The 26059-nt window shown below is 43.0% G+C and overlaps 1 protein-coding gene across 1 annotated transcript; it reads right to left on the bottom strand.

Annotated features, from left to right (window-relative positions):
* Positions 1 to 580: 580 nt before the first annotated feature.
* Positions 581 to 26059, bottom strand: TWF1 (twinfilin actin binding protein 1). The gene is made up of 9 exons (XM_044277071.1): positions 25860 to 26059; positions 21491 to 21568; positions 19880 to 20058; positions 17095 to 17190; positions 13418 to 13522; positions 10658 to 10783; positions 5619 to 5769; positions 4760 to 4881; positions 581 to 2478 (listed from the first exon to the last, which is right to left on the bottom strand). Exons 1-9 carry the CDS (start codon positions 25882 to 25884, stop codon positions 2308 to 2310), a joined length of 1053 nt encoding a protein of 350 aa, XP_044133006.1. The 5' UTR covers positions 25885 to 26059; the 3' UTR covers positions 581 to 2307.

Genomic DNA, 26059 nt, shown 5'->3' on the forward strand with positions numbered 1-26059 from the left:
AGTGGTACAGGAAGAAGTCTGCATCCTTCAAGAAAAACATGATTTTCATGCAGGACAATGCTCCATCACACGCGTCCAAGTACTCCACAGCGTGGCTGGCAAGAAAGGGTATAAAAGAAGAAAATCTAATGACATGGCCTCCTTGTTCACCTGATTTGAACCCCATTGAGAACCTGTGGTCCATCATCAAATGTGAGATTTACAAGGAGGGAAAACAGTACACCTCTCTGAACAGTGTCTGGGAGGCTGTGGTTGCTGCTGCACGCAATGTTGATGGTGAACAGATCAAAACACTGACAGAATCCATGGATGGCAGGCTTTTGACTGTCCTTGCAAAGAAAGGTGGCTATATTGGTCACTGATTTGTTTTTGTTTTGTTTTTGAATGTCAGAAATGTATATTTGTGAATGTTGAGATGTTATATTGGTTTCACTGGTAAAAATAAATAATTGAAATGGGTATATATTTGTTTTTTGTTAAGTTGCCTAATAATTACGCACAGTAATAGTCACCTGCACACACAGATATCCCCCTAAAATAGCTAAAACTAAAAACAAACTAAAAACTACTTCCAAAAATATTCAGCTTTGATGTTAATGAGTTTTTTGGGTTCATTGAGAACATGGTTGTTGTTCAATAATAAAATTAATCCTCAAAAATACAACTTGCCTAATAATTCTGCACTCCCTGTATTATTTGTGGGACGGGCACATGGATGACACTATGGTTCAGGTGTGGACCAAAAATACAGCCGCGTGCATGAGGCCTTATTATAGTGTTATTACTGCTAGAAGCCTTGCACTTCTCTTCATTGCCTGAAAGAGGACCTGTCACCTCTCCTGACATGCCCGTTTGAGAAACTACTTGCATCCCCATGTGGAGCCTCTATTATTATGGCTCTATGATGTGCCATTCCTCTATTACTACTGCTAGAAGTCATGAATGAATTCCCAGCAGTCTGCAATAAAGGTCCAGATGGGTGTTACCAGTTGGGGGAGGGGGGTGTCCCTGCACAGTTGGACACTGGCAGCACTATAGATAATGTCAGACTATGCAGATAACACCCCCCCCCCCCCCAAACTGGTAACACTGGACCTTCATCACAAACTGCTAGCAATTCATTCATAACTTCTAGAACAGGCATGCTCAACCTGCAGCCCTCCAGCTGTTGCAAAACTACAACTCCCAGCATGCCCGAACAGCCTACAGCAGGGCATTGTGGGAGTTGTAGTTTTACAACAGCTGGAGGGCCAAAGGTTGAGCATGCCTGTTCTAGAAGGAGTAATAATGGAATGGTCTAACAGAGCCATAAGAATAGATGCTTCAGGATTGTTATTACATAAGGGGTGGGGGGGATACAAGCAGTTACTAAAATAGACATGTTAGAGGTCCTCTTTAACATCAAATATTAGTAATATTTGTGTCTCTTTATTTGGATTCAACTTATTCTGGTGACATCCCTGCAATCCAGAAAAAGACAATTGTTCTGTATAGCTGCCATCTGCATTGTGTGGCATGTGAAGGATCCAGAGACCACCAAGGTCTCTGGAGTGGGAGTGATTTTGTAAGTGGCAGTGGCTTAGCCATAGGGATTATGGATTCATGTACGGTAGGTCACTGTACAAAAGTTACAGTGAGAAGCTGATGAGTAACGGAGAACATGATTGCATAGTGTGCTTTATGATTTTAGTAAAATATTACAATTGTACAAGTTAGTGTTTCATTCAACTATATTGCAAACGTCTGAAAGGAGGAAATACGTATTGTTTGGTATATCCCATGAAGAAATCTACGAGTTCACGATCTCATAGTTTAGACATCATGTATTGCCATATATACAAATATATATTAGAGATACCTTCAATTTCCCATTATCTTCTGCATATCACTAGTGCATTGTAATGTGCTCCTACTTCTTTTAGTAGTGGCCAGTTGTGTTTTCGTAGATGTGCACGTAGAAGGGCTTTCCGGGGGTTCAAAGAAGCAAAATGAAGCAGCAGATGTCCACAAGTACATGCTCCAGTGGCCGCCCACCAGTAGGTGTTCTAAGGCTGCAAGTAGGGGCATATGCTATACCTACTGGCACCACCAGTGAGCGGGCAGGGATTGACTGCCTTTTTGTTTCTTTGGACTCTCAGGTAACCTTAACACATTGGAGCAGCCATCAAAATGCCCAAGGACAGAAGCTGAAAGTGACCAGGATCGGAGGAATGACAAACTTAAAACCTAATTATGTTGTGTGCATAGAACAACAGGGGGTATGGACACATTTCACCTCTCCACACACGAATGTCCTGCCGCACTTTTCTAGTCATTGGCCTTTTCGGCTTCTGCAGGACCTCTAATAATCCTCCTGATGCCTCTCTTTCCAGCTGGGCCCTTGGGCTTTGCAAAATTTTGCTTGTGTGCATGCTGCTTTGGGTGCACTTCATCATAGAGGAAATCCGAGGTCAGTTCATCTCCATTATCTATTTCAATCTGTGCAAATAAAATGGGAACACTTACTTTACCAATGTGCAATACACCTCATGTTACATTGTAACTTACCAGTAATAGTATACATGTTTGACAATCCCGGAAATGTAACCATTTTTGCTAATATTCATACTATCACATTTTATGGCAGAGACCTTAAACAAACAATTTAGTTACATTTTTCCAAGTGGGATAAACACATTTTCAATAAATATTGTCCTATGGCTAACCTCCGGCACACCAGCTGTGGTAAAACTACAAATCCTAAGATCCCAAGTACACTTAGAACTCAATAGAAATTAATGGAGCATGCTGGGAGTAGTAGTTTCACCACAGCTGGAGGTTAGCCATCACTGTCCTAGATGAATTTTCTACAATGGTTTCTCACCAAGTTGCATATGTCCACCATTAAGGTTTACTGGGATTTTGATACTGATGGCCTATCCTTAAAGGGGTTCTCCGGGAATTAAAAAAATACTTAAATATTACTTTATTATAAATATATTCTCAAATAACTTTCATTATTTATAATGGCTCATTTTGTCTGGGGAGCAATCATCAGGGGAAACAAAATGGCCTCTGTCCCATTAGTTCACACAAAACCTGTCCTAATCACACATGAGGACAAGTTTCTTTACAACACTGAGGTAAAGAGCTGCCTCATCCTCTCTGCTTGTCAAGGATTATGATCCTGAATAAAGGTGATAAGAACTTTAGCTAAATCTCTGGGGAATTTAGTTCATGAGGAGACATGAAGTGCAGAGAGGACGGACAGGACAGACTGTGGTAATGTGGGGCTGTGGTAATGGAAACTGCATACAAGAGCTGCTGCTTATTACCTACACCTCACCCTCCTCTCATGTCTCCTCATCATCTCCATTCCCACAGAGATTCACCTGTATTCAGGATCATGATTTCTGACAAGCAGAGTAGAGAGGAGGATGAGGCAGCACTATGGCTCATTGTGGTGAAGTAACTCCTATGTGATTAGGACAGGTTTTGTGTATACTGATAGGACAGCGGCCATTTTATTTCTCCTAATGATTGCTCACTAGACAAAACAAGTCATTCTAAGTAATGAAAGGTATTTGTGAATATATTTATTATAAAATAACCATTAAGCATTTTCATTTTTTTATTCCTGGAGAACCCCTTTAAGATAGACTATGAATATCAGATCGGTGGACATATTTATTATGTCTATGCAATTTTTCTAAAAAAAAAAAATTCTGATCTATCTGGTTGGTTTTGTGTCCGGTTTGCGAAACAGAACAAACTGGATCTGGCATGAAAATCAATGTAAGTCAATGATGCCGAATGTTTTGTTTTTTTTTGTCAGTGAGAAAAAACAGGATACGGCACCCATTGACTTACAATGATATTCATACCGGATCCGGTTTCTTTAGTTTTGATCTAATACAACCGGATCCAGTCATGCATATGGGTGTATTAAATGGCACGGATCCATTTAATCAATCAACAACACAGATGTAAAAGTCGCCTTATTTTCTTTCATGAAATGGTACAATTGTCCTGTGATCTATTCTGTATAAAATATGGGTCTGAGATTTGCCAATCATTGCTTTCTGGTTTTATTTACATTTTACACAGAGTCTCAACTTTTTTCGAATTAGGGTTGCATTGCTTTTTATTAATTTTGCACAATAAGGCCTCTTGCACACGACCAAATGTATTTAGCATTTCGTATTCTGTGGAACGGAACAGCTGGCCCCTAATAGAACAGTACTATCCTTGTCCGTAATGTGGACAAGAATAGGACATGTTCTATTTTTTGGCGGAACGGAAATACGAACATACAGAAACGGAATGCACATGGGGTAACTTCCGTTTTTTTTTTGCGGACCCATTGAAGTGAATGGTTCCAATACGGTCTGCACAAAAAAAACTAACGGACACGGAAAGAAAATATGTTCGTGTGCAAGAGGCCTAATAGCTTGTTTCATGCAAAAACAAATGGGGTCATTTATAAAACTGGAGCTGTAAAAAATGAAAGGTGGAATCTGATTGGTTGCTATGGGCAACTAAGCCAGTTCTACTTTACACCAGTTTGATGAATGACCCCAAATATCTTTTATGTCGACACATTCCAAGAGTCAGAACGTCATTTTTCACCAAACGTAACCGTATGTGGAATTGTTCTTTGCACGAAGAGATGCAGTTTCATTGGTACTAGCGTACATAGGACTTATTGCTGAGAAGTGCTAGCCTGACATAAAACCGATGCAAATACTTCCAAAAATGCAAATGATGGAGGAAACATTACCTTTTTGACAATTTCAATCATTAGTTGGTTTTCAATGACATCTAACAATGGATTCTTGCAGCTGGAATAAAGCATTCGCTCTCGTATACTGCAGTTATACCCAGGCATTGAATAGATAAACACTGAAAAAAGATAATGCAACATATTTATAAGCAGAAAATAAAATTCTAGGATGCAGATGATAATTGTAGTTTGCCATTCATCTCCATCATCTGCACCAGATGGTTTGACATGACTACAGCAATATAGCCCAATTTTTTAAAGGATTTTCCCCCCAAGATTTAAAGGGGAATTCTGAAACTTTGACATTGATGAGCTATCATCAGGACGATTCTGGGGGTTTGACACCAGACCAGGCCCAACCTGATCAGCTGTTTCTTACAGTTCACCAAACAAGGTGTCGTCCATTGGATAGCGGCTGTGCTTAGTATTGGTTTTCAGCCCCGTGACTAATGAATATGATGTAATTGGCCTAGGAAGAGGCCATGGCACTCATCGGAGCGCCGCGGCAATCATCGGAGCGCAGCGGCACTAAATCAGAGCTGATCGGCAGGAGTTCCAACATTTGAACCGCTAACCTGTTATTGATGGCATGTCATCAAACTGTTGGACAACTCCTTTAAAATGTATCTCCTATCCACATGACAGGTGATAAGTGTCTGATCAGCAGGAGCTGAATGCTGAGACTCCCCTCCGAATATGAAAACAGGGGACCTGTGTTCCCCTGCATGAATGGAGTAAACTATGAGCTATAATAGATTAAACAAAAAAGCAATAAATCTGTTGAATTCATTCTTAGTTACCTACTGTAGAAAGGAAAAGCATTTGAAATGATTGATAGTGAAAGAAAATAGAGTACCTATAGAATCCAAGTAATCCCCTTCATGGGAATGCTTATACAGGAAGAAGTGGTAACGTGCAGCATCCTTTGGAACTCTTGCTGGCAAGTCCTTCACTTCTGTGTACGCAGTATTCGCCAACACAATGGTTTCATTTTTTATATCAATTTTCTGTGAAGCCATAAATAAATATGTAAATATGAAGCATAGTTAAATACCTGACATGACATGCATTTGGCTTTGACTGCCGCCTTTACATATTTGCTGACAGACATACACAAAAAGACGTGCCTGGAAAGCTTTACATTCATCATTGCCATGTCCTATGCTGTATATTTGCATGAACAGCACATACATCTGTGCAAATAAGGAAATAGTAAGGTTAGCAAGTCGTGCTTTACCTGATAATTGAACAGAAAGCCTCCAGTTCGAATTAGCAACTGTAAAATACGGCAGCAAAGCATCAATATCAGGCTACGTAACTAAGGGCACTTTCACACTAGCGGTATTCTTTTCCGGCATTGAGTTCCGTCACAGGGGATCAATACCGAAATAGGACTGATCAGTTTTATCCGAATGCATTCTGAATGGAGAGCAATCCGTTCAGGATGCATCAGTTCAGTCCCTCTTACGTTTTTTGGCCGGAGAAAATACCGCAGCATGCTGCAGTTTTCTGTCCGGCCAAAAATCCTGAACACTTGCCGGATCTAGCATTCATTTCCATTGAAATGTATTAATGCCAGATCCGGTACTAAGTGTTCCGGAAAACCGGATCTGGTTTCCCGATCTGCGCATGCGCAGACCTTTAAAAATTAGAAACATAAATAAATACAGTTTTTCCGGATGACAACTAAAAAGACAAATCCGGTATTGCAATGCATTTGTCAGACGGATCTGCATCTGGATCTGTCTCACAAATGCATCCGTTTGTGTCCGGATTGTCGGATCCGATGCCGCGAGTGTGAAAGTACCCTTAGAGAGTGGTGCAAGGTTTTCCTCACTTTGGGTTTATACACTATTTTGCAGCCGTTACTGTGGTTGTCATAAGTAAAGGTTTTAGAGTAACAGTTTTGTATCAAATTTTTGTAAAATCAGGTTTAAATGCTTTTTTTTTTTTTTTTAACTGTTAGGTCATCGCTGTGATTTCTGTATTTTTTTTCTTAATTCCTTAACTATTTTTATGTAGATACGTTGGCTGTACTTATGGTGTTATGGAGTCTTATATTCCACATTTTCAATCATTGCAGATTTAACAGCAAATTGAACTATGGCATCCTGTTATGTTGTGTGATAAAGAATATGTGACGTCTGTGGCGTTTCTGCTCAGTTAGGGCTAGGAGTATATGGCTCATACTACATTAGAATTGTGTATATATTCTTTACACTTCGGTTTTCCCATATCACTGTAGAAAAGCCATTATAGCTCCAATTACAGGGCAAACCAATACTGTACACAGATGAATGGAGTGAAGGACACTAAATGATCACAGGGTTAATCCCATGGTTAAAGGGGTTGCGTCACAATTAAATGTTAATTTAATATAATGCAGCATGAAAAACTAGTTACTTTTGTAATTTACTTTCTGTTATAAAAATGTTCCAGTTATGAGATATTCTTTTTTTATTCATTAAAATGGTGCCCCCTGGTGTTTACTCTGTATAGTAATGTGCATGTCCATCTTTTCTGATGGTCACACGTGCTCAGTTCCATCCTTCATTTGCCACCAGCCATGTCTACTGGTTGCAGCAGAAAAGACATGTCCCCTGAGTGGCCAGCTTGAGGAGCATCAAGCAGAGCAATGAATGGGGAGATCTCTGGATCCATGTGAGGTACAGGGCTGGTTCTGGCTTTGCTAGATAAAGATTATCGTGAACCATTTTCATTTTTACATCAGTCATGTCATAACCCCTTTAACCCCTTAGTGACCACCCATACGTGTTTTTACGGCGGTCACTAAGGGGCCTTAGGCTGGGCCGCCGCGTTTTTACGGCGGCCCGGTCTAAGCGCTGCACGGCTCCCCCGTGCAGCGGGGAGCACGGACCTGGCTCTCACATGAGAGCCGGGACCCTGCTCTAACAGCCCGGACCGGCAGGAGTGCCGATCCGGGCTGTTTAACCCTTTACATGCCGGGCGCAATGGCGCCCGCTGCATGTAAAGTGGTGACAGAGGGAGCGGACTCCCTCTGTCTCCCATCAGCACCCCGAAAATAAGATCGCGGGGTGCTGATGTGTTCGGAAGCTTACCTCGCTTCCGTTCAGGGCCCCGAGCCTGTCTTCAGTTATTTCCAGCAGGCTGTGCCTCTCTGGCGCCACCTGCTGGTAAAGGTTTGAATAGCATTGCTATTGAAATGCTATTGAAATGTAATGCCTTATAGAGATAATGCATTACATTTTAAAAGCAATCAAAATACTGTATATTATAGTCCCCTTGTGGGACTTTTAAGTAGTAAAAAAATAAATAAATAAATACACATTTATTAAATAAAAAAAATCCATAAAATAAAAAAATATGCTTTTTTTTTCATTGAAAATACGCTTTTCAATGAAAAAAATTGCAAAAAGAAAATATCCCCCATATGTTTGGTATTGCCGCGTCCGTAACGACCCGGACTACATAAATATTACATAAATTATCCCCTATGGTGAACGCCGTAAAAAATAAAAATAAAAAAGACAGAATTTCTAATTTATTCTTAGTTTCCACCGAAAAAAACGTAATAACAAGCGATCAAAAAGCGCCATTTACTCCAAAATGATACCAATGAAAAATACAAGTTGTCCCTCAAAAATCAAGCCCTCACACAACTCCATAGAAAAAGAAAAAAAAAAGTTATGGGTCTTGTGAAGTGGCAATGCAAAATCATTTTTTTGGTTAATAAAAGGGGTTTTATTGGAAAAAAAGTAGTAAAACGTAAAAAAAATTATAAATATTTAGTATCACTGTAATCGTACTGACCCAGAGAATAAAGATATTATGTTATTTGTACTGAAAAATGAACGCCGTAAAATTTATAATGTAAAAACGCAGTGGCAGTATTGCTATTTTCCCCATCTCCCTCCCAGAAAGAGTTAATAAAAGTTAATCAGAAAGTTATGTGTACCCCAAAATGGTTCCATTAAAAACTACAACTTGTCCCGTAAAAAACAAGCCCTCATAAAGCTATATAGACAAAAAAAAAAAAAGTTATAGCTCTTGGAACGAGACCATGAAAAAAGGAAGAAAAACGCTTGGTCATAAAGGCCCAAACAGGCTTGGTCACTAAGGGGTTAAGATAGGAAACAGTTCTATAACTTCCATCATTATTTCCATTGTCTTTATTTACTGGTGTTTACACAGAGATTAAGAAAGAGAAAGGGGAAGTGTAACCGTCACTGCTACGTCACCATTACTGGTTATCTTCGAAAACCCAACATATGTTCGACCAAGATAACTTAGGTTTGGCAAAAGTCCTCACACAAGAGAACTTATACGCCACTAATTACACTAAAATAAATCATATCACTAACAGCCTTTGTGAATGGAGATCAATGCACTATAGAATAATAATAATCTACATTTACGTATAGTCTTAGGACACACAGTATATAATTGTGCGCACAAACAAAAGGAATAATGTGTCTAAGATCAGGTACAAATTTGCAATCAGATACATCAGAATGTTCCCACTTCTGAATGAGGGGAAAAGCAGAAACCTATTCATCTAGATTTAAAGTTTTATTTTTTTCCTACAATAACAATGTATTCCTATTCACAAGATAGGGGAATAAGCATCTGATTGGTGGAGTATGACTGCTGGGAACAGGGGTCCCATGTCCCTGTAAGTATGGAGCGGCAAGTTTAAGGGGGTTCTTTGAGAATTAAGAAAAATAAAAAACTTAAATATTAGTTTATTATAAATAGATTCCCAAAAACCTTTCATTAGTTATGATGTATCATTTTGTCTGGGGAGCAATCATTAGAAGAAAAAAAATGGCCACCGTCCTATTAGTCCACACAAAACCTGCCCTAATTACACAGGAGGACAAGTTATTTCACAACACTGAGGTAAAGCGCTGCTTCATCCGCCTCTCTGCTTGTCAGGGATTATGATCCTGAATACAGCTGATAAGAACTTTAGCTGAATCTCTGTAGGAATGGAGATCATTAGGAGATGGCTGTACAGGCAGGACAGACTATGGTAAGATGGGGCTGTGGTAATGCATCCATACAAGTGCTGCTGCTTATCAGCCACATCCTCACCATCCTCTCTGTACTTCATGTCTCCTCATGACCTCCATTCCTACAGAGAGTCAGCTGAAGATCTTATCAGCTGTATTCAGGATCATAATACCTTACAAGTAGAGCTGAGAGGAGGATGAGGCAGCTCTTTAGCTCAGTGTTGTGATGTGAAGTAACTTGTCATGCTGTGTGATTAGGACAGGTTCTGTGTGTACTAATAGGATGGCAGCCATTTTTTATTTCCCCTGATGAAATGTACCATTATAACTAATGAAAGGAATTTGGGAATATAGTTATAATAAAGTCATATATAAGTATTTTCTGACATTTTTTTTTCTCAATTCCCAGATAACCCCTTTAAGCATGCATGCTGCTTGCTGTTCCACTCACTCTCTAGTGGACAGCTGGAGATATTTACGTACAGCTCTCAGCTATTTCCACCATTAGCTAGCAATAGGGGGTTAAGTCTGTATTGTGGGAAACTTATCACCTATCCAAAGGATATCTGATAAGTGTCTGATTAATTAGGGTCTGACTGCTGGGACCCCCCAGTGTTACCAAGAAAAGGGTCTCATGCTCTGTGATTGAAAGGAACAGTGGCCGGGCATGCATGCTCCATTATAAACTCGATGGAACTGCACACTATACTCTATTTAGCAGTCCCATAGACTTTGAATGGAGCGGCTTTGTACAAGCCTGACCACTGCTCCATTCAAATGGAGGATGTGGTTATAGAAGACATTTAGCATGTTCCGAAGTTCTACCAGGCAGCTGCTTGTTTCATCAGCTGACTGATCCATAAATATAAGAATGTCCGACAACCAATCATATTTTACTCACCAGCTGAACATAGTTTAGCTTCTTATTCTTCAATTGATCCAGTGCCTGGAACGCATCTCTCTCTACTGGAAATGCAACCCCTTGAAGAGTCTGGTGTTTAGTGTCTACGGAAACCTCTGTCTGAGTCTGAAAAATCACAAGCAATAATATAATACTTTATGACTAAAATTTCTTCTGCTGAAATATAGGCTTCTGGTGAAAGTCCCTATTAGTTGTAGCTACACTGTCCTGTGCTGTTTAGGATAAAGGAAAATACACGATTTTTACAATTGACGATAATTCATTTCTATACCTTTTCTAATCGTACAGAATGTGTACACTGTAGCCATATATGCGGTGTATAGATTCTGTGCTCCACAATATGTGCTGCAGTGAGCACCGTACTGGCAGAAGTAGGGTTGCTTCGATACAAAAATTTTGATTCAGTTTCGATACCATAAAAAAGTATTGCGATACTCATTTGAAAAAAAACACAAAAAAAAAAAAAAAGCGTGCATTCCGCATTTTATGGAACGTCCGGCCCATAATAGAACAATCAGATCATATTTTTTGGGGGGACAAGGTGACAAAAAAATTGCGAATTGTTCCGTTTTTATTTTATTTTTTTCTGGTGTTCACCGCATAGGAGATTTTTTAAAATATTTTAATAGCTTGGATTTTTCAGACGTGGCGATATAGGATATGTTTATTTATTGTTTCTTTATTTTATATGTAAAATGGGGAAAGCAGCAGCAGGGAGGTTACCATGGATGGCTTCAGTAGTATCCTGGCTGCCATGGTAACCGATCAGAGCCCCAGGATTACACAGCTGGGGCTCCGATCAGAGCCTGCCACTGCACCAACAATGAAGAGGGGACCCTGTGGCCACTGCCACCAATTATTTTAATACTGGGGAGGGCGCACTGCGCCACCAATGTTTTTAATACTGGGGAGGAGGATGCACTGCCCCACCAATGATAGTTAACCTTTAATACAGGAGGCGGTGCCGTCAGAATGACATAGCGGGCACCATGTCTCTGACAGGGAGCTGCGATCAGCAGCAGTTAACCCCTCAGGTGCGGCACCTAAGGTGTTAAATGCAGCTAATCGCAGCGCCCTGTCAAAGAGGCAGAGTGCAGTGTGATTCTGCTGCCTCCTATATTTGTAGTATAAGTTAACTTTCATTGGTGGCGCAGTGCGCCCACCCCTCCTCCTCCTGTCTCTCCTCATTGGCAGCGCCGGCACAGGGGAAAGAGAGAGACTGCTTCCTTCTCCCCTGTGCTGCCGAGGGAACTTGGAGCGCGCTGACAACAGCGCATCCCAGTATCGTATCCAAACCGGTACAAAAGTATCGATTGGGTATTGAAATTTCGATACCCGAAACAACCCTAGGCAGAAGCACACATTGCTGCTCTTGCCTCTGCCGCTCCACTTAAACCTCTGCATAGCACATGGTTTCAGGATACCCTGCACCATTGTACTATACCAGGCTTGAGCAGAGCTCTGCATAGCACATCACTACTCCTGCTTGTGCCCACGCTGCTAAAGCCTGGCATACCATATTGATGTAGGGTAGCCTGCATCAAAGTGCTATGCAGAGGTTTCAGCGGAGCAGACAAAGGCAGCAGCAGTGCTGTGTACCCCTGCCAGTATGGTGCAGTGTAAAGCGGTACACAAAGACCAAATTTCAGGGGCTTGTTTTGCTAGTAAAACAAATCAATTAATAAAATAAATTACAAAATGTATCTTTAGGGCATTTGTAACAGTATAAAAAAATGTTTAAACATTTAGGTATACTTTAAAAGGGTTATCCAAGAATGGATAATGATGACCTATCCTCAGGATTCATTATCACATCGGTGTGGGTCCGAGTCCTGACACCCGCATCAATCAGCTGTTTCTGGTGAGCAGAGCCGGCATCGTCATACAATGTATAGCGGCTGTGCTTGGTATTGACTAGAATTGGGGCTGAGCTGCAATCAGGCCATGTGACTGATTTAAATGGCCTAGGAAGAGCAAATACAAATTCGTGTATTAAAGCAGTCTCTGCTTTACTGCTGAACCCCTGCCAATCTGACACTGATGATCTATCCAGAGGATAGGCCATCAATGTAAGCTCCCGGATAGCCCCTTTTAACTGCAATTCACCTATATAAAGAAAGCTTACAACCAAGCAAAAAGCAAATGCAGGCTGTGCCTGGATCAAGACTAAACTATTAGAAACCATACGGTATTTGTAAATTGCAGGGAATATCATTGTAGCAGGAGCCAGTCTATTAGTAAATATATAATGGGATACAGACAAGGCAGTTAATTAAAAGGATAGTCTCATGAAGACAACATCCGGCCATTTGATCTAGGTCCCCTGCTCGTGACCCGACCTGCATAATACAGAATGTAGAAGTGGCTCCTGTTCTGGAGGATTTGAGCAGTCCTTGTACAACACAGATGGCCATTCATCTGAAAGGCCTCCAGGTAATAGACATTACTCCCGAAACAGGCTCTGCTAGGGAAATGACTGGTTGGCCACTGCTTCTGGACTGTGGCTGTTACCCCTGTAATACATGGATGTGCACACCTTCAGGCTAGGCCCGCCAGGTGCAATAACAGCTGCTGATGCCGTTTAGCAGTTGACTAAACTAAATCACCAGCACAGTCATTTTTTTATTTACATGGAAACATAGATCTAAGGTTTGTCTTGTAAGTCTAGGTTATAGTTAGAATCATTTATTTTACCCAAAATATAAAACATCCCATAGGAATGTACAGAATGCAACTTACCTCATTCAGCCTTATTTGCCGCAGTTCCTCTTCTGATGCAGTAAGAGGGGCGGGAGAGGATCTGCAGACCAAGTATTTATGGTACCCACTAAGCGAAACATCTTCCTGCACACACAAGTGGTAGTCAATGGTACAATGTACTAAAAATCCTAATAACCTACATCACAGAGCTAAAGGATTATGGTCATTCTAATTGGGGAGGCATCCGATTTACTGGCGACTGTATTTCCATAGATTACAAGTACCATGGCAAGTAGATGAAGAAAGGATCACATACTGTAGTAAAGGGGTTATCTCACCAAGATATCCACTGTATGGTATATGATCATAGAGGAGGGTCCCCCACTCGGTACACCCCTCTAAGTGCCATAACATACAGACTGACTACTGTTCTGTGCGCTGTGGGGTTTGGGCGATATAGACGATATTCGATATAAATCTGGCCAACGATAGAGATTTCGTTTATATCGCATATCGCAGTAGAACATGGCATGTGCCGCTCTCGGCACTCACCATGTTCTCCTGAGCCGGCACAGTGGAGAAGGAGAGTCCCTCCCTCCCCACTGTGTGCGGCTGCCGCTGACCACCAATGAGGACAGACTAGGAGGAGGAGGGGAGGGACTGTGGCCACTGCGCACCAATGAGAACAGAGAGGAGGAGGGGAGGGACTGAATACAAATGTAGCCTGAGGGGTTAATTGCGGCGGATCACGCCGCGCAATAATAGAGGCCAGGTATGGGATATGGTCGGCATATGCAGGTAGCTACGTTTGTATTCGGGCATATTAACTATATTTATTGGTGGCGCAGTGGCCACAGCCCCTCCCTTCTACTCCCCCTCTTCGAAGTATTACATTAATTGCGGTGCGCCCCCCTTCCACACGATTAAATTATTGGTGGCAGTGGCCCCAGGGTGGTAGCTTCTGATCAGAGCCCCAGCAGTGTAATCGGGGGGGCTTCGATCGGTTACCATGGCAGCCAGGACGCTACTGAAGCCCTGGCTGCCATAGTCGGCTCCCTGCTGCTGTGTGTACTATGCACAGGGCAGCAGGTATAGAGGAAATGACAAAGTCTTTGACTTAAACAGTTCAGTGTTTATTCACACGTATGGAAAAACAAAATGACCGTTCACAGTCTTGGTGTTTGTTCACAACATGCAATATCCATAGAACAAAATCTTCACCTGGTTAGCAGTCTTTCCCCCAGCCATCCACAGCAGGCTTTAGGTGCCTTTTTCCCAGCATGCGGCTTTCAAGCCTTTAGCACGGCACCAATTCACAGATTCCAAAACAGAGTCCCCACAGCTTCCCTGTCAGATGGAGGGTCATCCACACCCAGCTGAGACTGCTGGCTGGATTTTATAGGCCAGTAAAGACCTGGCCTGGAGCGTGGGGAGAAGCCACCCACCCACCACTTTGGCTACTCCCAGTAAGAGCCGGCCCGGATTGGCTTTACAGCCATACTAACAACAAAACAGTGTCAATCAGCAGTAGCTGCCGCTGACACTTAAAGCTACCGGCTCTTACTTCACCGAGGCCAGGAACCTCAGTGACACATACCTTCCGTCAATGACTGCCCCTTGCGCCTTCCTACAGCGCACAGCACATCCATGAATTACATAGACAACCCCTCATTTGGAAAGTCAGCATGTAATGTAACATTTCTTCTGCAAGAAAAATGCAAGGCTGGCTACATTTAGAGAAGTTTGACCCATGTCATAAACTGGCTTTTAATTTTTTATTTTTTTTATAAATGAGGTTGTTCTTTATTATGTAACTGGAATACTATTCATAATGTCCTGTGGTGCTCTGTTCAGCTAAATATAACTCTGGAATGTAACGTATACATCCTAGCACGTGAAGCTCAGAATCACTGACTGCATCAGCAGATATAGCAATGGCCCTTACCGGGAATGCAAGAACCTAGCGAGAGAAAGGCACAGGCGCAGGGCCCCCTCTATCCTCCCTCCAACAACGTAGCAGTTTATATGATAAATCCTGAACTATGCTTTTAAACATTCATATCTATTCAAAATCAGAATGAAAGGGGATAACTCTTAGATCAGTGTGGGTCCTATCTTCGGCACTCCCATAGAAATGAATGGCGCGGCTGCGCACTTTTCCATTCAGCCACTCCATCCATTTCTGGGGGGGCTCGTGATCGGTGGAGTAGGACCCCAACAATCTGATAGTTTTCAGCTATCCTGTGGACAGGGGATAACTTGTTATAACTGGAATACCCCTTTAGGTATATGTAATGGAAACATGGCAAAGTATGTGAAATAAATGACACACGTTTGTATAGGTAGGTGAGAGAAGGGCTCAGCTCGTAGTGAATCTGGTCATGGCATGTTAATAGCAGGAGCCAAGCAGATGGATATAGAGAGCGAATTTATCAACAGCTTTGGTCTTAAAATTGTCACAAAACGCAGGATGATGGGAAGGGGGCATGGCTGAAAACTTTTAGACAGGTTTATTAACTCTTTCTACCCGGCCCGGGCCAGTTTTCGCCCTCCTGCCCAGGCCTTTTTTTTGCAAATCCAACATGTGTCACTTTATGGGGTAATAACTTTGGAACACTTTTACGGTACTTATCCAAGCCATTTTCTCGTGACACATTGTACTTCACAACAGTGCTAAATTTGAGTCAATATATTTTTCCTTTATTTATAAAAAAAATCCCAAATTTACCAAAAATGTCTCTATTGGGCTGCCTTCCCTGCCATTGGGTCCCTGTCACAGCAGCTTCCTCCCTCCACACGCCCCACGGTCATCGCTGACAGAGGCATAGTGAGGGTTAATGCGCCGGCGCATAAAGCAGGGGTCCAGCTAACGGGAAAAGTCGGTCTCTTGCAGCTGATTGGGTGGGCGCAGCTCCTGCACCCGCCCCACTAGCGCGCCGTAGTGCTACGGCGCTGGTCGGGAAGTCACTTCCCGCAGCGCCGTACTATTACGCCGCTGGTCGGAAGGGGTTAAAGTCAGAAAAAGGTGCAAATTTTGCTGCAAATCTAAACCTCATTCATATATGTGTGTGTGCATTCAATTCACTTGACTGTATGAAACATGGGTGATAGTTTGTGGAGATAGATTGAGTAGAAATGTGGAAGTCCGTGCTGTGACTGACAGCTATATTTTTTTTTCCTGACCCGATCCAATCGTGTTATGGCCATCTGTATACACCTCTATATAGACTGCTCAGCATCTCATGCTCTATAATATGCTGACCAGAAATAAAATGTCAGTGTGGCTTTAAATAACGCCAAGTCACTGCTCTTCGTGTTTAGGCATCCTGTCAGAAAACCATCCGGTAGTATCTAATCTGCTGAATAACACCAGGACTGTGAAATGAGAGGTTTCCCCGGCCCGAGGCCAATGACACTTTCCCTAGGTCACACTCATATAGTATCATTTCTTACTGTGAACTATAGACTGGTCTGCTCCCTGTATTTATGGCGGGGTTATCGTACTGACTGCAGCCCTGAATATACATGACTGACATCCAGTTAGGACAATCCTCTTTCCTAACTCGGGAACCCGATTCCCAGTAAGAACGACAGATGCGCTCAAAACTGTGGATGATGGGAAAGGTGGGGTTTAGAGACTTCGATATACTGAAAAAACAACTGTGAAATGCACACAAATATATAAGCTCAATTATCCACGACTATGTCACACTTACCTTAGTTGTTCCAAAAATTTCATCTTTTATGTGTCCGCCTCCAAATTCCTTCTTTACAGTTGCCCTAGTTGCGGCATACAACATTTTCTGTCGTACCTAAATGTCCCCAACAAATAATATGAGCGATCATGACTGGTCAAAATACAATACAGGACTGTTCTTTTTTTAATAAATCTCTTTTTATTAATGATTTCTACAAAAGATATATATACGGTACCATACATTATTGCGAGCTAAGTAGTTATATAAAAGGTATATAGTAATTATTACAGTTTGAAGAACATTACAGAATGAGCTGAAATCTGAGATAAAGGAATGGGGGGAGGGGAAGAGTTATAGGGGGGGATGGGGAAAATTAAAAGAAAAGAAAAAAGGGGGGAGGAGGAAGGGAAGGGGAAGAGGGAAATGATAAATGAGCAAGCAACATTTTATAGCACAATGCTCCCCGGTACTAAAAAGTGCAAAACATTTTGTAGATTGGTGAACGACCACAGAGTATAGCAACAGAGAAATTTTACATTAAATCATGGCTACGTGAACCTATAAAACTATGAAACCTTGCATGGGAAAAGGTTGCATTACAAAAGGTACTAGAAGTAAAAAGCAACTGACTAGTCTAAATGTCAGTGATAGTTCAAGTGGTAGAGGCTACCTCTCTGAGGTGGTGTAGGTTATGAGGGACAATGCCTAATTCCCTTTCCATGATCCACAGAAGACTATCCACGGTTTTCACAACCCTAGAAATTTGGAATGAGACTTGGTAGCCCAGCCTGCCAATTCCTCCATCAGATACATCTGATCAATCTTATCGCACCAATTCTCCAGTGAGGGAGGTGAGGCGTTTAACCAGTTTAGAGGAATTAACAACCTGGCTGTCTGAATTAAAAGGGTCGGTAAGTCAAACAACGAAGGCTGCCACTTTTTTTTTTTTTGAGGGGAACCATAGAGGTACTGGTTGAGGAGGAAGCTCTATCGAGGAATTGCAGATCTCGTTTATTTTGTGCTCCACTTGGTCCCAAAAAGGGCGAATTAGCGGGCAATACCACACGATGTGGCCTAAGGTGCCTCTATGTGTTTTGCATCTCCAACACAAATCATTACTTGCAAGACCCATTTTGAAGAGTTTAAATGGATCATTATACCACCTTGTCATAGTTTTAAAAGAATGTTCCTGCATTTTTATGCACCTGGAAAAACCATGGGATCTCAAAAAGATCCGAGCTACCTCTTGTGGAGTGAAGGACCTATCTAGATCTTCTTCCCAAGCTCTTATGAAAGCCGGGGTTACGCCTCCCTTTTTGGAAAGCAGCCACTTGTAAAGGAGCGAGATACTATGCCTCGGTAGGGTATCATGAGATGTAAGCTGTTCAAACCAAGTAGGGGTAGGAACATTGGTGTATTTGGTAATCAATGTCTGACATACACTGTGCAACTCCTCTCTTGCCAGGAAGTTTCCATCCTTAATAAATCTGGAGTAGAAGGGTGAAATATCATCTACGGATTTCAAATCTGATAAAAGAGAGGATAATTGGGTATCTGCTAAAAGACTCCAAAATTGTGGAATGTGGGACAAGTCGGGTTTCAACAGGAAAGGGATGGCTTCTGCAGGCAGACTACTAGGTGGGTCTGAGAAAATTTTTACAACAGATTTGATGATGTAGATATTCAGGTATAGGCCCTTGGATATTCCTATGGGCATTACATTAGGAGTAACAATGCCCCAAAGCCCTGCATATTGTTTCTCAGACAATAGTTGAAGCTCGATATCGGAACCCAGGGTTCGATATTTAGGGATGCCTAATTGTAACCATCTTTTTAACGGTATCGCTTTGTAGTAGTAATTCAAATTCGGTAGACCAAATCCCCCTTGCGTGCGGGTTTTAATTAACCTATCGTGAGCTAATCTGGGTTATTTTTCCACAGGAAAGAAGTAAAAATCTGTCTAACTCTTCTGAAGAATGAATGAGGGAGATGGATAGGGACCATTTGAAGAAGATACAACAACTTTGGAACTCTGTATGTTTGGAGCAGATTTTTTTCAGCCTATCCAAGAAACCCATGGAAGTGATAAGGATTGTAGCTGGTTCTGAATCTTCTTCAGGAGAGGTAAGTAATTGGATCTACACAGCTTGGAGGGATCATTAGTGAGTTCTATTCCCAGATATGTAAGGGAGTCATCACTCCATCTAAAGGGGTAAGATGTTTTGAGTAAATGTGTCATTCGGGAACGATAGCGCCACACCCATAGCTACTGATTTAGAGTAATTTATCTTAAAGTTAGATAAAGATCCAAAAGTGAAAGAGAGATCTAGGACACGAGGGAAGGCTTGTTTGGGATTTGTTATCAAGAGCATCAAATCGTCCGCAAAAGCCACACATTTATGTCCGACTGTATTTATTGACAGGCCTCGGATCAATGGATTGTCACGGAACGCCTGAAGCAATGTTTCCATCACTATTATAAACAAAGACGGGATAGGGGGCACCCCTCCCGAGTCCCGTTAGTGATGTTAAATGGTCTAGATAAGATACCATTAACCCTCACTCTAGCGCTAGGGGCATGATATAAGGACATGATCGCCTGTATAAACGAGTCGGGAATTCCAAACCTGTGGAGAGTGCGCTGTGCAGATATAATAAAACCGCTGTAAGAACACTGCTAAACTGGTTTCTGGAAACTGGACACCAAACCATGTAAACATACACAGGGAACAAAGGTCTGTTCTTCAAATCTAAAGAGAAATCATGGATGTTTTGTAAGCTTATTGTACGTCAAAGTACTTACATGAGAGTAGTCAGGAGACCAGGCGATGAAGAGCCACTCATAGCCCTGGGCATTCTGAGAATCCAACCGATACAAGATATAACATGGCTGCTTATCTTCTAACAGTGGCAAAATAAAGCTGTCATAATCTCTTTCCCAGGAACTTGCAGGCTTTTCAGTGACGCTCACCATCAGTTGCTCTGTGTAATGTAATTTATAAGAAGTGTCACCATGGCCATAGACATGAGAGAGGAAGACCTGACCACAATCCAATGTTCTCATATTGCAATGTTCATGATCAACCCTATTAAAACAGGGATATTGCCTGGTAGGGTTGATCATGCTGATTAAAACAATGCCTTTCTTTACTTTTTAGCTTGCACCTCTGTGGAGATATGTGGACTAGGCTTGTAACACTTTGTTTTAATGCTGTGCGGAGACCTGTCCGTGGAGGCAACATTTGTTTCAGCCGAAGTCGCGCAAGACTTCAGTGAATGAATTCGGTATTCATTTCTGCATCTTTAAAAACATTTTAAATTAGCATTCCAAAGTTGGGTTTGGTACCGGCTGGTACCTCAGTACAAAACCCGACTTCGGATTGCTGTTTTAAAATATTTTTAAAGACACAGAAGTGAATACAGAATTCATTCATCGAAGTCTCGCGCGACTTCGGCTGAAACTAATTGTGCCTCCGTGACAGCATTAAAGTCTAAGTGTTTGACAGAATCAACTTTGGATCTACAGTCCGAAGCTCGATTCGCTCAACACTAATGTCGACGTTTGTATTTAGGCAGATTAGATAGTTTGAGCACCAAGGGTCCAGCAAAGCACTAGGAGCACCGCTATTGCTACACCCCTCAGTGCTCAGTACTTTCCTCTCTCCCCTGAGCAGTCCTGTCTAATGGTGCCTGCGCTGCCTCTCACTTAGTTATTTGTGACCCAGCTTTATTCATTGGTGGCAGTGTGTTTTAGCATAATCATACATTCCCTTAGGAATCCATGATTCATGTGCTGTGTCTTATTGTCTAGGCATTCATTGGTGGCTGACTGACAACTGACAGTTCCCCTGGTGCCACCTGTCCCTAGACGAGTGTGCAGACCTCAAGATTTAAAGGGAAACTGTCAGAAGTTTCATGCAGTCCAAACCATGGTCAGTCTACCCCATTACAATGAACTGTCTTTTACTCTAACACTGTGATATTTCAGAGAAAACACATTGGGTCCTTTATCAAACTGGTAGAACTGGTTTAGCTGCTCATAGCAACCAATCAGATTCCACCTTTCATTTTCCAAAGGAGCTGTCTAAAATGAAAGGTGTAATCTGATTGGTTGCTATGGGCAACTAAACCAGTTCTACTTTACACCAGTTTGATAAAGGACCTCGATAGTTTACAAAAGGCCTGTGAACGGGGAGAAGAGTCATTTGGGCGGCTCCCGTCCGGCTTCTCCCACACGGCTCAGCTAGGTTGACAAAAAGGGTAAGACCTCTCAATCAAGCCAAGCCATTAACTGTTATAATGTAAACCTTTCCCCTTTAAGAGGGTAGGGAAGGGAATATGGAGCTCAGATGGGTTGTGTGAACAAGCCCTACATACATCCAAACGGTCAAAATGAATAAAGAGCTTTACAAACCATTCTCAATGTCTAGTTTCAATAGCCTGTATTTTCCATTTCTAGCGTTGGCAAAGGTTTCTTGAACATTTTCACTCGCTGTAAAAAAATAAATAATAAAAAAGTAAATAAATATATACATTAAAAATATAGCAATATAAAAATGAATAATTTACCCAAAATGATATAATAACATCAGCGAACATTCAAGGCATTTTGGAAGTGTAACATACTGTATATACTTACATATAGAAAATACTATAAAATACTGTTACAATGCTGTGGATTCAAATCATCAAATAGAGCAGGGGGAGACTCAAAAATACTGCAGTCCAAAGAGAAAACGGAGACGTTGCTCAAAGCAGACTGAAGTTTCAATTTCCAAAAGGCCCGCAGTACGGCAATCTAAACATTTGCCATAAGAAATGTCTCTAGTTTTTGTCCAAATTTAATAAATCTCCGTACTATGGGGGTCATTTATTAAAGCGCCGGTCTTAATAACCGCTGCGCTGGTGGTGGATCCGCCGAAGATATGTAGAGGCTCCTAGGAGTAGAAAATGAGTGGTGGCCCACCCGCCTTCCCTAGACCATGTGTGAGTGAGGAAAAGTCACAGATTGCAGCGCAAATAACCTGCAACAGATATACACCAGAAAACTGGCGTCTATCACTTAGTAGATGACCCCCATATGTATGTATGCAGAGAACTGATGAGTCATTTGAGAATTGCTCTGTACGCTGGCGCTAATAATCATTATTGGTATACTTGAAGATAAGAGATAAAAAGAAACTGTTGTAATATAGATCTATCAAAGGTATTGATCTGTGGGGGGTCCGAGTGCTGAGCCCCCCACCAATTGCCAGGAATCAGAAGCCGCCGGATAGCACTCTCCTGACTACAGGAGACAAAATCCAGAAGGGCACACAGACTTTCTACTGAGTCCATCTCGCCTCCTCTTAGGTGAACGCACATGCCGTAAGATCCGCACTAATTTCCACCTGGATTTACGGTATGTGTGCTTCTGCAGCATATCCGCAACCAAGATCTTCCATTAAAAAAAGGTGAAATCCGCAGCTAAAACCACAAACATAACTGACATGCTATAACTTTTGGAAATTCACACAGCAGGTTAATTTCGGCACGGGAAAGTGCACAGTACGTGAGATTTGTGTAATCTCATACAACTTGCCGGTACTGTAATACGCAAAAAACGCTTGTATTCCGCAACATGTGGAGGTGGCTTAATTCCACAGCGGGACACCGGGCTGGGACTGACACGGGGAAGTTTTTATGTGGCAGATTAAGGCTTCACTCACACGTCCGCTATTCCGTTCCGCATTTTGCGGAACAGAATTGCGGACCCATTTATTTCTATGTGCAGCCCGGATCCGGAAATTCCGGGTCCGCAATTCTGATCCCGAAAAAAAATAGAACATGTCCTATTCTTGTGGACAGTGCCGGCAGTGATTAAGTGCCGGCAATGTTCAGTCCGCAAAATGCGGAACGCACATGGCCAATGTCCATGTTTTGCGGATCCGCAAAACACACACAGACGTGTGAATGGACCCTAAAGGTGTCATTTGAGACTAAAAAATGTCCCCCATATGCCCGGGCCCCTCACACTGAATATACTTACTTGGCTTCCCCCGGCACTCCTAGTCCTCGCAGCGTCGCTGCTGCTTCTCCCCGTCCGCGGATAAAAAAAATCCGGTGTCAGGGGGAGCAGCCAATGGCAGGAGGGGACGAGCTTCTCCGGCGTTACCCGCGATACTAGGAAGACTGGTCCCCAACACCAGATGTTTTCCTCCGCACACAGGGAGAAGCAGCAGCGGCGGTGTGGGGAGCGGGGAGCCAGGTAAGTAGTTTCCGTGTGAGGGGCCCGGGCATATGGGGGGGGGGGCATTGTTTAGTCCCGGATAACCCCTTTAAAAAGGTCCCTATTTCAATACTGAGCTAAGAGTCCACATACAATGCAAGGCAGCTTTGTGCCCTGCGGAGGAGGAACGTGATTTACACATGTCATTTTCATCGCTTCTGTTCCGCTTAACAATAACCCCCCCCCGTATAGTCAGCACGTGCAGAACGTCCCTTCCCTATTAGGAGAGAACAGCAGGTCTTGGACATGGGAGCAATCACTGGAATGTATTGACCGTTGTGCCAGGTTTAATATGCTACAAGGTGCCTGGAGGCCAGGAGTAAAGGTCTGAGGAGGGGTAAAGTCTGAGCTGGAGACTTGGAAGTGCTGTCCGACATTGCGTGTTTACTAGAGGAGCAGCGTATCGCCAGATTATTAAAGGGAACCGAGCCAGACACTACAAGGGTGTCTTCACACGTCGCAGAAGCTTGACGATTTTGTGGCGGGTTATGTGTGTGAGTGATGTTGCGGATGACATCTCCATTGATGAAAGAATGGAGACATTCAGCGACAGCAAATCCGCAAGAAAAACGTATCTGCGTCCTGTTCTGCAGGTACTGACACTGTCTTTATGGTGCGAATTTAGGTGGAGAGTTATCAAACTGGTGTAAAGTAGAACTGGCTTAGGTGCCCATAGCAACCAATCAGATTCCACCTTTCATTTTCCAAAGGAGCTGTGAAAAATTAAAGGAGGAATCTGATTGGTTGGTTGCTATGGGCAACTAAGCCAGTTCTACATTATACCAGTTGTAATAAATCCTGCCGCGTGTGAAGGCACCCTCAGTAATTCTCCATAATGGCATTTTATTCATCTCTAAGACTATGTCAATCTATAGATAATGTATAATAAATGTATTTATCTAGATTTATCAAAACTAGCCCCCCGATCCCTGCTGGCAGAAATATCTGGCCATTCAGATGCATGCTCGTAGAGTCCCAGAAGGGGGGACGCGTGTGATGGAGCACGCCACAACGTTCTCTTTTGGAAGTAAAAGCTATGGGCTTCATATTACAGATCTAATCACGGCCATTTGAGTGTGGCCTTCAAGGGGTCATTCAGGAATTGATAATGATGTCATCACTATCACATCAGCGGGGGTCCAAGTCCCACCATCCCCGCCGATCAGCTGTTTCAGGGAGCCACCGCGCTGCGCTGGTCTGGGTAGCACAGCGCCGTACACCATATAGTGGCAGTGATTGGTACTGCAGCTCAGCCCCATTCAGTAGAGGCAGCACTGTGGTAACCAGCTTTGTGTCATTGCAGTGCCAGAGCTACCGCAGGACAGCTGGTCGGTGGGTGTGAGGGGTGCTGGACCCCCCACCGAGGAGATAGTGACAGGCCATCACCTGGGGTTGACTGGCGTGGAGACCGGGAATCCTGACCAACATTTCACTCCACTTCTGAGAGCGGCCAAATGTCGCAAAAAGCTGGCAGAGCAGGTTTGATAAAAGTCCCCAAAATCTTTTTGTATTCACCATTTTCCCGACCAGTGCTGGGATCCTCATTCACTAAAGACGGGCTCAATAGAAAGTCATTGGGGGCAATTTCCTTACTTGTTTAACATTAAAATAGTCACAACTTTTGTGCAAAAAAACATAATAATTGTCATGTTTTAGCTTCAGGTTCCTATCCCAAGACCCTGCGATACAGGAGCTACGGAGGGAGCCACCACTCGAGATGTACTATAAGAGTATCACATGACAGTGGGTACAGGTCACAATACCGCCTGGTGACGGCGCAGTACGGTGTGGAGGGTAAAGTTACACTCGTCAGGCATCACTACTTACATCACTCTTGAACCTTTGATGGTCCTAGCTTTGGGGAAGCCTGTACTAGCCCGTCATACGTGCATGCCACGGAGGACCACACGTGGCACAATGGCAGGATACATATAGCCTTCAGTATTAAAGAGGACCTGTCACCTCTCCTAACATGTCTGTTGTACTTACTACTTGTGTTCCCCATGTCATAATTCTAATGATACTATGTTGTGTCATTCCTCTATTATTCCTACTAGAAGTCGTATGCAATTATGGTCCAGATGGGTGTTACCAGCGGAGGCGGTGTGCCCCTGCAGTGTCAGACTCTGCTAGGGTACACCCCCTTTTGATACAAACAGGGGGCACACGAAGACCCTATTCAGGGCACCTATTGAAACCGAGTGGCATACACAAATTCATTTTCTGGATCCAGCGCCACCCTGTACCTAACTGCTGCGCACCTCTTTTTACGTGCGGCCAGGTTTATGCCCTATTACAACACAATGGGGGCATTTTCCATTCTTTTACATGATTTTTCTCGTTCTCCACTGGCCACAATCCCTCTCATGTGACTGATGAGTGGCAGTGCCATTGTTCTCAGCGTGCCCAGCATGAAGAATACAGGGCAGCACACTAGCTGGCATAGGAAATACCCGCAACCGTGTACTGCACAATGCCAGGCGGCCCTGCCCCTCACCCCCCGGGCTGCACTCACCCTGGATGCCGGTCTGGTGGGACATGGTGAAGACTCTGCGGCTCCCGAACCTCAACCAGGAAGTGACAGGGCTGAGCCGGCTCCCGCGGGATACACGTCATCGGCCCGTGCGCTGGTTGCCAGGCAACGGAGCCCGATTCCAAACACAGGTCGCAGTGCACACACCCTTAGTGAATCGATGGGCAGTGCGCCATACACTG

The sequence above is a fragment of the Bufo gargarizans genome, chromosome 2, assembly GCF_014858855.1.
Source record: "Bufo gargarizans isolate SCDJY-AF-19 chromosome 2, ASM1485885v1, whole genome shotgun sequence".
NCBI lineage: Eukaryota > Metazoa > Chordata > Amphibia > Anura > Bufonidae > Bufo > Bufo gargarizans.